We start from the raw sequence: 13,053 nt of genomic DNA, 5'->3' as shown, positions 1-13,053 counted from the left end.
CATCTCACAGTTAGGCCCTCCATCCCAGAAGAAGGCTGCCTGTTTCGGCAGGCATGAGCTGGGCCAAGCCTACCATGAGGGGCTTGGGGAAGCCACAGGCCTGTGTATCTCTGACAGCAGGGTGTCAAGCTAAAAATGACAAGTCTTGTCTTTAGAGTGAAGTCAGATCTCTTCCTCCTCCTCTGCTCACTTCCTGCCTTGAAGGTAATGGTGCTCAGAAGTTTTGTTTTTAACCACAACCCTCAAAAACTAACCTGATGCAGCACACACACACAGACACACACACAGACACACACACAGACACACACACACACACACACACACACACACACACACAGACACACACAGACACAGACACACACACACAGACACACACACACACAGAGAGACACACACAGACACAGACACACACAGACACAGACACACACAGACACAGACACACACAGACACACACACACACACACACACACACACACACACACACACACACACACTCCCATCCCCACTTTGATAGGCCTGACATCCTTTCCTTCCCCCATAGGGGCCCTGCTGATACTGATATTTTCCACCTTATTTATCTGTTTTATTTGAAGGGTCTGCTCATGCCCCGATGCGCTTATTTCTCAGTTCACGGGTCTAAAGTCACTGGTCTAAGGTAACAGAGAGTGGGGACGCCCTGTGCGAAGCTCCCCTCATGCCTAGGAAGCTCTCCTGCCGTCCCAGGCTGCCAGAAGTTGGCATCAGCCGGTGCCTGCAGCTTAGCAGTGGCCAGGACTCCATTTTTAATGTGAATCTTCTTCTCCTCACCTTCATCTCCCGTTCACACAAGAGACCCTGGCTCCCTTCATCTCAGTGTCTGTCTTCCTGGCAGGTGGGACTTCTCAGTGCTCAGGTCCCCAGAGGCAGTCCTTCAGCCTAGCTGGCTCTTGTGCACAGCCACCCACCCCACCCCAGGCGTGGCCCATCTACCTCCCCACCCTTTTCACACGCTTGATTCACACTCGTGGATGTATCTGGGGAGCCTGCTGAACTGTCACTTCTAGACCTTGCTGAGGGAGGGCTAAGGTGGCCGTGCTTGCTTTTATTGCTCGGTGGTCAGGCTGAGTGGAGGAAGGGCAAAGGTGGCCACTGGCTCTGCCAGTCTGATCCACTTCCCTAGATCTAAAATTGGATACACAGAAGTACAGTCTGTGCCGCGTGTTAGAACTGTGGCCTGAGGAGGGAGAACCCATGTAAAATGCAGCCACACAGTAAAATCCAGTTTCACTTGGAGTAGTGCAGGGAAGCAGTGGGGAGAAGCCGGGGGCTGGAGACAGGGTTCTGGAAAGGCTCTTAAGTCTGGCTGTGCCTAGATGCTGTGGACAGGACCTCTGACTTGACATGGACAGGCTGTTCCTAGTCTGTGAGGTTTAGCATGGGCTACTAGACAGATGGCCTAGGGCCGCAGCACCCCTCCAGGATGGGCCCTGTCCAGGGTCCGATATTTAACCCGTCACCACAGACTGCTGTCCCACAAGCTCTCCCTCAGCAGGGCTTGTTGGAAATAGGCTCTCACCAGGAGGGAAAATGCCTGGGGCTTTGTCTTCGCATTGGTTTCAGGACCTCACACAGGGACACAAGAGCAGGATTCTTGCAAGCCAACACTCCACTCCACTGTTTCTGTGTGTGCACAGACCAACAGGATAGGGTGGTAGTTTAAAAACCAAAGCCAGTTCCCTCAGACCAGTCAGTCCTTAGCATCCACAAAACAGCTAACTCACCAGAACCTTCGTTTTTTGTCAATTTATTTAGAAAAAAATTAACATGAGCAAATGAGAAACCTCAGTGTTACAACAGAGTATAGAAATGTCTAGCAATAATCCAATAATCTGATCTTTAAATACAAAATAACCACATGAACACCTAATATACAGGTTTCATCTGAATACATATTTATTAGATAAATATTAGAGGTCACATCATCTAACTACATACAGCTTTGCAAGACTAGAAATCACAATTAGTTTTCTGACCAGTCGAAAGTATGAAATGATTGCAGTGTACATACGATGTACAAAGACTATGGCGGTTTCCATGGACGTCACTTCAGGCTGCACGCGTGGGTGTGGATGTGTGTGTGTGAATCACCTGCGATCATGTTATCAAAAACTTATACAAAGTATGAATTTGGTTACAATTTTCTTCTGAAATCCCCGTTTCTCTTCATTGTTTCCATAGCACCCTAAAAAACACACAGGTGGCAGGGCCAGGACACCGAAGGTGAATAGTACATGTAGGTAAAATAAAAACGAAACGCAACAAAAATGCCTTTCCACACAGGGGCAGAGTATATTACATGAGACAAGGGTGAGGTCACAAACACTAACGAATGGGGTCTAGTATTCCACAGAAGATGAAGGAGTTCCAAGCCGCTTGTTGTTTTGTTTCGCAAAATAAAAACAATACACATTCCAAGAGAAATGAATGCATCTTGTTGACATGTCTATTTCTCATTTACATATGTACACACGTCCCTTGAGTCGCCGCTGCTCACACTGCCTCGTCCGGATGGGTCAGGCCCGAGGGACCATTGGGAGCAGACCTGTAGCTCTCTGGGGGTTAGGGCTTCCGTTAGGGAGAAAGTCTTAGGAATCTTTTAAAAAATAAAATGGCTACAGGGAACATGAGACATGAATAAAGCTTCAAACCAAGAAGATGGGGGTGATCGCCTGTGCAGGGGCCCTTCCCATCTGCCCATGGACTTCCAGCTCGTTTTGTTGAGTGGTGGTCGGTACATGTCTATGGGCGAGTTGCTCACTGTGGTAAAGTGGCTTGCTGAGGCCTCATTTCTGAGGCTGCTATGGCTCCAAGTTGTCAGAAAGGACCGAGGAAGGCTCTTTCCAGAGCCTACGCCTGCCTCTGCTTATGGATGTCACCTTTACCTGCATCTGTCACTACCAAGGCATGGCTCCAGCCCCAGATGTCTTTGTACCCCCTCTCACACCCTGGATGAGCTCCACCATTTCTCTGGAAGGGGGTATTCCCAGAGCATGGGCTCCAGGCTTTGTGGTGAACTTGCTGGTGGGCACTTGCCTGGGAGGGAACCTAGGAAATCAGCCTCAGGTGTCCCAGCTGAGTAATGGCAGGAGAGGTGACAGGGAGTGTCTAGGTCTTTTGCATTGGAAAGCTGTAGAGGACCTGGGCACCTGACAAGAACCAGCAGGGACCCCAGGCTGTTCTGGGGCACAGTATCACGGCAAGAAGCAGGAACTTCTGAGAAAGGCATCTGTCAGTCTGAAGCTGAACAATCCATACGGTCCATCACAGAGCATGGCCATGTGCCAGGACACAGGCACTGGGTAGGGACAGCCACATGGTATCTGGTGTATTGTTGTCCCACCAGTTGACCCAGAGTGGCTCTCCACAGTGGGTTGCCTGGTCTCTCAACTCAAGCACGGCCACCTCTTCTGCTCCTCCCTCATCTGTACAAGTAGCCCTGGTTGTTGGTTTTTTTTTTTTGTTGTTTGTTTGTTTGTTTGTTTTTTTAAAAAAAGAACTTGGTTTTTGTCATTGAGTCAAGATATTTTAAAAACACCAGCAAAGGCTATAACCAGGTCATGAAAATGTTGAATATTATCAAAGACGATACTAAAATATTCACAAAGATATTTACAAAAGCGATTCTTAAAATAATTGATTTGCATACTGAACACACTGTCTGAAAAAACCTCAACAGGACAAAGGAAGAAGAAGGGTGGGATGATGGCAGCTTTTCTTGTGCCTTTTTTTTTTTAGGGTGACAGTAAGTCAACAGTTAGGGTCACCTTTCTGGTACAATCTATGGAAGAGTGCCAGGGAGCACAGAGGGAGGACCAACGACTTATGGCGAATGAGGACGCCGACAGTGGACAGGAGGCAGGAGAGGGCCCTGGGTGGCAGTGCCGGAGATGAGAGCAAAGAATTTACAGATGGGACTCACGTGATCAGACAACCTGGCATCACCACAGGCCGTGAGGCTCAGGGCACACAGACCAGCCTAGAACAAAGCAGGTCAAAGTACGGCAAGCCAACAGGGGACTCTAAGCTGGATGGAGTGGAACAGCAGAGGAGGGCCAGAGGCTGCACTTGCTGGGTGCGCAGGAGTGTAGAGCGAGCTCTGGGTGGAGGGAGGGAGACAGGGGATGGCAGGCAGCTATGCAAATGCCACGAGCTGCCTGCCAAGACAGCCTGGGGCACGCAGCAATGGCCTGGGCGGGAGGCAGAGGCTGCCCTGGGTGGAGAACCTGCTGAACCAGGCTGAGGGGCTGGGAGAGACATGGATGCCCCGGACTCTTGCTGCGAAGGCCAGCCTTTCTACCATGCACCCCTACAGCTGGCTGGGGAAAGGAGAATCAGAACCCAGAGGGAAGTGGGTCCCAGAGAATAGTCTTGGAGAGGGAGGGTATGTAGGGCAGGGGGAAGGGAAGGAGAACATGGAGGGAAATGCTTTGCTTGCTGTCCGGATGCAATGCTCCTTTTCTCAGGTGACTTCAGAGCTTTCCACTGTGGTCATTTAAAAGCAGGGGGTGTCTTGGGGCAAAACTGCAAGGCTTTGGCTGCTCCCATTGGGCTCTGGCTGGCACCTTCCCCAAACCCCCACGGGAGGGCACATTTTGGTGGGGTGCACAGCTGGGCATGTGCTCTCGGCTCCCTGCAAGGCTTGGCCCTGGTCTCAGTGGAGGAGGCCTCCTATGCATTGTCCTGGCTCCACGGAAGGCCCTGACCCGTTTCCTACCAGTCCCCCAACAGGAGTGGCAAGCCGCCTCAGACACAGCACTTTGTCCTTGTTCTGCTGAGAGAGCGTTTGTTTATAGGGCATCTTTGCTTAGAAGTCAGAGGCCAAAGCCACGACCCTCAGCCCTGAGGGATATTCTCCTTCCCAAAGGTTTGTGCTTTTCTGTGGGAGTTTTGTCTGTGTCTGTGTGTGTGTGGGCTGGTGGGGGGTGGGGGACCTTCCTCACTGCTGCAAACTGTCACCCTCCTCCAAGGCTTGTCCACTTCCCTGGCCTGGGGGACGGAGTGCAGGCTTCTCTCAGGTTCCAGTCACTTGAAGGAGGCTCTGGGCCAGGAGGCAGGGCTATGGTTTAAAAACATGGAAGAACTTTGGGACACTGGAAGGTCGGTCGTCTGGAGTCAGCACACGGAGGGACCTATAGTTGCCACTGGCATGTCTCTTGCTGGGCCTGGATCCCCTCAGCTGGGGTTCATCTTCCAGGGGCCGTCTTCGGGTTTGCTCTGGGCACAGGCCCCGGAGCATTCAGGCAAAGAGGACTGCAGACTCACATGGCCTTCCCTGCCTAGTGTGCTCTGCTCAGCCCCCAGCCTGAGGTCCTGGTGTGGGAGGCCTGAACACGGGCTCCTGGGAGGGCAAGTATGTGGGGCAGAGGGGGTAGGAGGCAGAGTGGGTAAGGATGGCCCTAATGGAAGGTGGCCTTCAGTTGTTCTCAAAGAGAGACAGGAGGTCATCGTTGCTATTGCTTGGAAGGTCGGGGGGGTCCAGGTAGGAGAGGAGCTCGTCGGGGTTTGTGAGTTCCGGCAGCAGCTAGAAAAGAAAAAGCCCAGTTGAGGTGGCTGAGGGTGGTCCAGGAGAAGGAGTGAGGGGTCTCTCTGGCCTTCTCACTGCCTTCCACTTGCCTCCTCTGGGGTTCTACCTCAAAGATGGAAAACTAACAGTGTTGAGTATGGGCCTGCTGGCTGTCCCCAAGGCCAATCCAGACCACTGCACCTCCCCTGGGGGAGGCACGCCCACACTCAACAAATGCCAAGGGCAGCAGCGAGACCCTCAGCCTACCAGTGGAGACCCCACTGGGCTGACCCCTCTTCTCAGGCACTTGATGCAGATCAAGGGCTGGGCTTCCTTTGGATTGTTCCTGTCCTTAGACCCTGCCACGAGCGGCCTGCTGACATAAGCCATCGGGCTTCGTCCATAAGCACAAGGCAGACCGTGGGAAGACCAGCTGGTCCCCACAATGCTTGCTGCCTTAGACGTCTCCCAGAATCTTAGTGAGTCTGTGGCTGGCCAGCTGTCCTGTCCTGTCCCTGTGGTCCACTGTCCCCGCTCCTCATGTGACACCCTTGGAGTATGTATGTCATATATGGGCAGAGGAGCTCCCGAATCTAGAAGCATCCCACTGGTCTGGCTAGGGGAGGAGAGCTGGGTATCTGCAAAGCCAAGATAATGACACAGTTCTCCCTGCCAAGAGCTCTCTGATGCCACTGGGGTGGATGTTGACAGCGGGGCCAGGGGTCCAGGACCTAGGGGTTGGGCCCAGCTACAGCTCCTAGCTCCTGAGGGGGTAGGAGGAGCAAGTGTCCAGTCACAGTCTTTCTGTGACCCCCCACCCCCCTTCTAGACCACTGAGGCCCCAGGATGGGAGATCCGTGAGTCTCAGCCGCCCACTTTGACCTTGCCTCTCCCAGTCATGTCCGCCCCCCACCATCTTCCGTCATCCCACATGGAGGCTTCTTGGAGTGAGCAATGGAGCAAGCGGAAGCAGGGAATGGACACACATGGACGAGGAAACCGCAGGCAGACAAGACCAGCAAGACAATGGTGGAACGTCATTCTTAGCCCTTCCCCTGCTCAGGCCAGAAAGTAGACACAGAAATAGCAAGCTCGACATGGGGGTGTGAGGGAGGGTGTGGGAAGAAGGGCAAGGACACTCTTGTACTAACTCCAAGGCCCTGACTGGAGGGACCCGGCAAGGACCTAGGTAGAACATGGGTCGGACTGGGGAACAGGACTACTGGGCTAAAGGGCTGATGGGCGGGGGTGGGCCTCACATGACCTATCGGTATACGGGGCATCCTAGTGCTAGAATTAGGGGAGACTGGCTGGGGCCCACCCACCACCCACCCACCTTTCCACCCGGGGCCTTGAGCCCTTAAGTACCCCCCTTCTCTCGGGAAGGTCCCGGTGCCATGCCTGGCCCCAGACCGAGGTGTGTGGTGACCCCAACTTACATCCAGTGAAGGTTCCGGCATGTCGGATGCTCCCTGTGCTCCGGCCTGACCCTCTAAGGCTGAGGAGGGGTTAAAGGTCAGGTCGCTGTGTGGATGGTTGCTGGGAGCGGCCTGTGGTGGCTGCCGGGGAGGCTGGGAAGGAGGAGGAGCCCCACCGTGGTGTAATGGAGGCCCTGCCTGGCTGCTGGGGTGTGGTACGTGCAAACCTTGTTGTATGGAGGGATGGGGCTGGTCAGAACTGCCAGCGTGGGGCATCTGTGGAGGAGGAGAGAGCAGGAGAAAAGAGAGGTGAGGTGACGAGGTACGACGACGGGGTGGGGGTGGGCGTGGGGGGGGTGGGGGTGTTGCCTGGAGAAAATGAAAACCAAACAAACCGGCAAGTCACGGACCTCAAACAAGGGAACCCCTCATGAAGAACAATGGGGTTAGGGGGCAGAGCAGAAAAAAAAAATCAATCCTTTCCAGAAACTGACGACCAGGGAGGCTGTGGGAAGGGGCCTCCCTCCACACAGAGCCTGGGAAGGGCCTTGGGCCGGGCACAGACCAGAGAGCACCCTCCCCACCCCACACTGTCACAACAAACAACAGGGAGGGCAGAATGGACAAGCAAATGGACGTGTGTTTCCGGGAAGCGGGTGGCTGCGGGCAGCGTGGTGCACCCTCCCCACCCTCGCTCCGGGCCAGGGCAGTGCAGAGCAGGCGTGGACATGGCTCGGGCAGGCGTGCAGCTCAGGACTGTGTGACCCCCAAGGGGGCCCCTGGCTGGTGATCAGGAGGAGACAGGGTCTTTGCCTGCCTGCCTGCCTCCCTCCCAGGATGGAACTCATCTGATGTCAAAATGGCGGATCAGGGAGAGAAGCTGGCTGGCTAAGGGGCATTTTAGGGTACTGCCTTTTTAAGGCCATACCACCTGGATTAGCAATGGGCTTCCTCTGGGGCTGCCGAAGAACGGGGTGGCGTGACTCTAACAGGTTAACTAGGGAATTCATCCCTTCTAATTTGCGATGCATTGACAACCAGGTGGCTGTGGGTAGGTGGGTACAGGGGTTTTGATGCACACATGTGCCTGGTGAGTGCTACTTGCTGTTCCAAGCAGACCCTTCAAAGCAGAAGGCCTGAAGCTGCCCTGTACACCTCCAGCCAAGCTCTGCCTGCTCTGTGCACTCGAACCGGGCCACCAGCCCCACTTACATACTGCCAAGGACACATCGGCCTGGTGACCAAATGCTTCCTTGGTCTCAGATGACTCTCATCCCTGCCCTGTCTCCATTTCTGGGTTCTCCCTTGCTGGGTTGGCAAGCGGCAATCACGCCACCTTTGGTCTCCCAGACCCCAGCACCTCTTCCTTCCCATTTCTGCTAAAAGCTGCTTCCCCAAGTCTGCTGCGATCTGGTATCTACCCAAAGTCCTGGTGTACCCTTTCTTTGTGGGGGTACAGGGCTCCACTCCACAGTATCACAGTGCTCCTCCAGCCCAGGTCCACAGGTGACCCACATGTAGCATGATATGAAGGGGCTGGAAGAAAGGGCCACAGAGTGGCGAGAGGCCAGCTGGGGGTCCCACTTAGATCACAGCAGCCAAGGATGTTCCATGGCACCCTTCCTAAGGAAGCAGGAAGGGACCCCCATGAAGAGCTAAGCTCAGGGCTAACATCTCGGATCCTATAAAATCTCTGATCCACTGCCTGCTTGTCCTTGACAAGAGTAAGAAAGCCTCAGGGCTCGGGGCCCTGCTGTTGTATCGGCCAATCTGCTGCCTGGTGTGGGAGAATTCTTGGGCAAATCAGTGCTTGGCTAGAACCATCTAGCCTCTCCTGGACTGTAGGAGAACCCTCCGGCCGCCTGCTCAGCCAGGGCCAGGCTGCTTCTGGCCAATGGATGCAGTAAGGGTTGATCTGGGACTGTCTCCCCTACATGGTATAAATGCAGTGCTAGGTCTGGTTGCTTTCAGGAGGGATGACAGCTGAGAAAGGACCAGGCACACCTCTGGAGAATCCCGGAGGAGCTCTGAGGCTGATTAAGGGACAGAGTCCTCTATGTTGAGACTTGGCGGCAGGATGAACCAAGAAGCAAAAAAGCTTGACTTGTAAGAAGACATATGGTCCTCCCTACCATCTTCCCGGATTAGTAGTTGTGAGGGATTGTGGCATGCAGGATGTGTGGGTGTCTCCCCGCTGTGGAATGTTGAGGTCCTGGGGAACTTGGAGATCAGTGGCTGGAAGTCGAAAACTGCACAAGGCAGAGTCAATATGCACTTTTCTTTCCTCTTTCTGTGTGTGTGTGTGTTTTTTTTTTTTTTTTTTTTTAAGGCAGGCTCTCATGTATCCTAGGTTGACCTCAAACTTGCTCTGTAGCCAAGGAGGACTCTGAACTTTTGATGCTCCTCCCTCTATTTCTGAGTTTTGAGATGGCAAGTCTGTACCATGTGCTGTTGATGCAGTGCTGAGAAGCCCTCTACCAATGGAACTAGATCCCCAGCCACAATACTCATTCTTAGTGAGAGTCAGGGATGAGAGTGTGACCCCTTTCTCCTGGGCCACGTGAGAGAAGATGAGAAGGCTCCTGTTAGTCTTCCGACATAGGTCCCCCAACCCCACTACCAGGCAGTGTGGGAACTCTGGACCCTCTCTGGCTGGCATTCCTATCTGGGGTCCTTAGCTCCAAAGTGAGAGACCAATATGAATGAGGTCTTAGGGAAGCCACTCCAGCCCCTGGATCTCAGTCTCCCAAACCCCCCACTGCTCTTCCTCCCTCCCACTCCCAAAGGTGTGCTTTGGGAGTACAAGGCTCAAGGTGCCTTGTTTACCCTGACCCAGGAGCATCTGCTACATAAAGCGCAACGGTCCAATATTCAAACAGAGGAGGGCTCAAGAGGATGGCCAGCTCTTTGGCTGTTGCAGAAGCCACAGGAAGGGATGGCGTGTGCTTAGCTCTGGGCATCTTGCTCCAAGGAGGTATCCCCAGGCATGTGGAACATGCCCATAAACAGGAGACCAGACAAAGAAGCCAAGCCCTCTGGGGGGTCAGATGTCCCAGGACCTCCTTTTGGCAGGTGCTAGTGAGACCCTGAAAGAAGGTTCAGATCCCTGGAGACTAAACACCTGAGCATGGGACCTAACTTCAGGGGGCTGGGGTCAGAGGAGTCAGGGGGAGGGTGTAAGTGGAGCTTGGAGGCGGTACACGTGGGCACAAGGGATCCTCTTAATTTCAAGAGGATCCAAAGTCCTCAATAAAACGGCCAAGTGAGCAGATACGGACCAGGCACGTCAGCCTCTCCCTTTCTTCAGAGCCCTCAGATCTAAACCTTAGTTTTTCTTTTTGTTGAAGAGGAAATCCGGGTACTCCCACCACAAAGATCCCAAGGGAAAGCCCCCCTGCCTCGGTCAGCCCAAGACGAGGCTGGGAGTGGAACAAATGGGAAGGTTGAGGCACAGGCTGAAGGTACTCACAGTTTCCTGCATGGGGTGGCTGAGGGGTTTCTCGAGGGCGGCCATGTTGTTGGGCATGTCCGGAGGGTGGGAGAGCTGGGGGGGGCCATGCATGAAGTCGTTCATGGACGTCCCTCCGGGATTCCCATGGGGGAAGTCAAAATTGCCATGGCCCTGGTAGTTGTTTCCTGGGGTGGGAATAAGATGGGGTGGAGGGCAGGTCATCCAGAGGGAAGGTGGCCACCCTCAGCTGACAGAGTATAAAAGCCGAGTTCTTGCCATCGCTCCAAACAGGCGTGGCTCCCAAAGCATCTGCTTTAGGCTCTGTGATGAAGCATATGATGATTTCATGGGCTGGGGCACCCCAGGTGTGTGCAAAAAGCCTCCACCCCCACGAGTGGGCTGCTCTGCTGGTACCGAAGGGCAGGAGGAGGTCAAGCCAGAGACATTGAAAGAGACTCAGATTTTAACAGGAGTTGCTGGGCTGTTGTCTACTGGAGCCACATCCTACCAACACCAGACCCAGGGGGGCTGTTCTGCCTTATTCAAGAACACCAGGCTCTAGATGATAATCCAGCCTCTCCAGCCACTGCATCCCCCACCCCACGGCGATGGGGAGATATGGAGAGGCACAATGTTCGGATGTTGGGGTCCTTGGCATAGGCTGTGGGACTCAAGCCAGGAAACTAATGACTCTGGCCCACTAAGCACCTGGGCGCGTTGGAGACCTAAGATCACAGATCTGACAGGGCCACCGTCCTCAGATAGAGAGTGGGATATGTTCTAGGAACCGAGTGGAAGGCAGCAGGGGTGACATCTGAAGTCTGAGAGTGAGACGGAGTGACAGGAGCCTGGGTGAGCAAAGGCTAGGCCTCTAGCACCTCGGCTCTCTCTGGGACGGCGGGAGAGGCAGAAGGGCAGGACTGGTTACCTGGCAGAGCAGGCTGTGAAATCTTGGCGCTTGGACCATCATTTCCTCAAGCCTAGTGACCTAAGGACTAGTTCTGGAGGGTGTGTCCTCTCTCTTTCTCTCTCTCTAAGATTTATTTTTTGTGGGTATGAGTGGGATGTTTTGCCTACATGTATACGTATGTACCATGTGTGTGCCTGGTGCAAGCGGCATTCGGAAGAGAGTACTAGCTCCCTTTAAACTGGAGTTAATGGTTGGTTCTGAGTCATTAGGGGGGCTCTAGGAATTGAACCCAGGCCCTCTGCAGGGGCAGCAAGTGCTCTTAACCCCTGAACCATCTCTCCAGCCCCACTCTGTGCCTGCTACCACCAACACAGAAATCCCAAGTGCCCAGTGGACCCAGGCTGGCCTCTTCTCCCCCTCCCTGTCCCGTATCACGCTGCCATACCTTGGCTGCTGTAGTCGGTGGAACTGGTTCCCCCAGGAGGAGGTGGGAGGGGGTAGGGAGACGGGCCAGGGCCCAGAGCAGCGATCATCTCCATGACATTGGGCATGATCATCTGGCTGGGGCTCATGGTTTTGAACCGCTTTGAGGGGATGCCATCAGGGTCGTCCTTGATGTGGAGGTCCGACTTGATGGGCACTGGCCGCCAGCTGCATGTAGGGTCAATGGTGACCTCTTCAAACTCGGAGCTGGTAGGGAAAAGCAATCTTAGGGGAGGAACCGAGGTTTAGAGTCCCTAGCTTTGGAGACAAGACGCCGGTGTCTACACTCCTCCTCTGTCAGGGCTGCGCATAGGGCAGAGGCCTGGTAGAGTTCATACTTTGGCGAAATGAGGACGTTGAGGCTTAGAAAAACAGAGCCTGGGGCTGCTGGCCCCAAGACCTCCATCCCCCCTCCCCCATAAGAGGAGTTCCTGCATTGGCTGAGTTCTATCTTTTCTAGAACATATTGGCCCCCCAAGTCCAGGAATTCTCAATCTGTAGTCAGGCTGCAGATTGGTGGCTGGCCCGGAAGTACCCAAGGCTGTCTGGCTGTCTGCATTCCCCCTCTCCCACTCTCCTCCAAGCCAGGCTGTTCCCCCTCCAGTGGGGGCTTCACTTACTGTTGGATGGCGTTCAGGATCCCCCACATATACTGATCCACCTCCAGACCCTCAAGCAGAGCAGTTTTACTGGAAAAGAAGAACAGGCTTGGTCTTTGCTCCTGGAGGCAGGGCACAGCCCACCCATCACCACTGCCCTGCCACTGCGGGTCCAAGTGCTGTAGCAGTGCAACCCAAGACCCAGGCCTCTGTAGAGGCCCGTCTGGCCTGGAGGGTAAGCAGAGTGGCTTAGTGCCCCAGGAAGAGGCAAGGCGGGAATGGCTTACTTGCACACAGGACACCTCCAGGTCCCTCGCTCGCAATTCAGTTGGAGGTATGACTCCAGGTCGAAGCACTGTGGGAGGGAGAGACAGAGAGACAGGTAAGATCAGCACTGTCGGGAGACACCTTGCCACGGCTCTGGACCCGTAGCAAGGCTTCAGTTCCCGGGAAGAACCCTTCCGTTGCTCACCCACAGGACAGCCATGCGGTGTCTACCGCGTCTGAGCAGCAGCCCCGACACATTGCTTCCCTGTCCTTGAAGCCCCCCTGGACCCCGCACCCCATCCAATTCTCACTGCCGTTGTCTCTTACTGAGGCCAGGGACAGTGTGGCCTCTGGCAGTCTCTTTAGTGAAGCAGCTGGGGGAC

The 13,053-nt window shown here is 54.4% G+C and overlaps 1 protein-coding gene across 7 annotated transcripts in view; it reads right to left on the bottom strand.

The window, feature by feature from the left end:
• Positions 1 to 1,767: 1,767 nt before the first annotated feature.
• Positions 1,768 to 13,053, bottom strand: part of Zmiz1 (zinc finger MIZ-type containing 1) — a 203,617-nt gene continuing 192,331 nt past the window's right edge. For 5 of the 7 annotated variants that reach the window (XM_028893569.2, XM_028893574.2, XM_028893572.2 and 2 more), the window contains 6 exons: positions 12,691 to 12,758; positions 12,425 to 12,493; positions 11,767 to 12,011; positions 10,430 to 10,596; positions 6,982 to 7,236; positions 1,768 to 5,560 (listed from right to left, as the gene is read on the bottom strand). In XM_028893569.2, coding sequence (XP_028749402.1) covers positions 5,453 to 5,560; positions 6,982 to 7,236; positions 10,430 to 10,596; positions 11,767 to 12,011; positions 12,425 to 12,493; positions 12,691 to 12,758 — 912 coding nt within the window. In that variant the 3' untranslated portion in view covers positions 1,768 to 5,452. The remainder of the gene's footprint in view (positions 5,561 to 6,981; positions 7,237 to 10,429; positions 10,597 to 11,766; positions 12,012 to 12,424; positions 12,494 to 12,690; positions 12,759 to 13,053) is intronic. The other 2 variants (XM_028893570.2, XM_028893571.2) reach the window with 2 other exon arrangements.

The sequence above is a fragment of the Peromyscus leucopus genome, chromosome 9, assembly GCF_004664715.2.
Source record: "Peromyscus leucopus breed LL Stock chromosome 9, UCI_PerLeu_2.1, whole genome shotgun sequence".
Lineage (NCBI taxonomy): Eukaryota > Metazoa > Chordata > Mammalia > Rodentia > Cricetidae > Peromyscus > Peromyscus leucopus.
The sequence above is the reverse complement of the archived record's forward strand: the minus strand, read 5'-3'. Positions and strand labels throughout refer to the sequence as shown.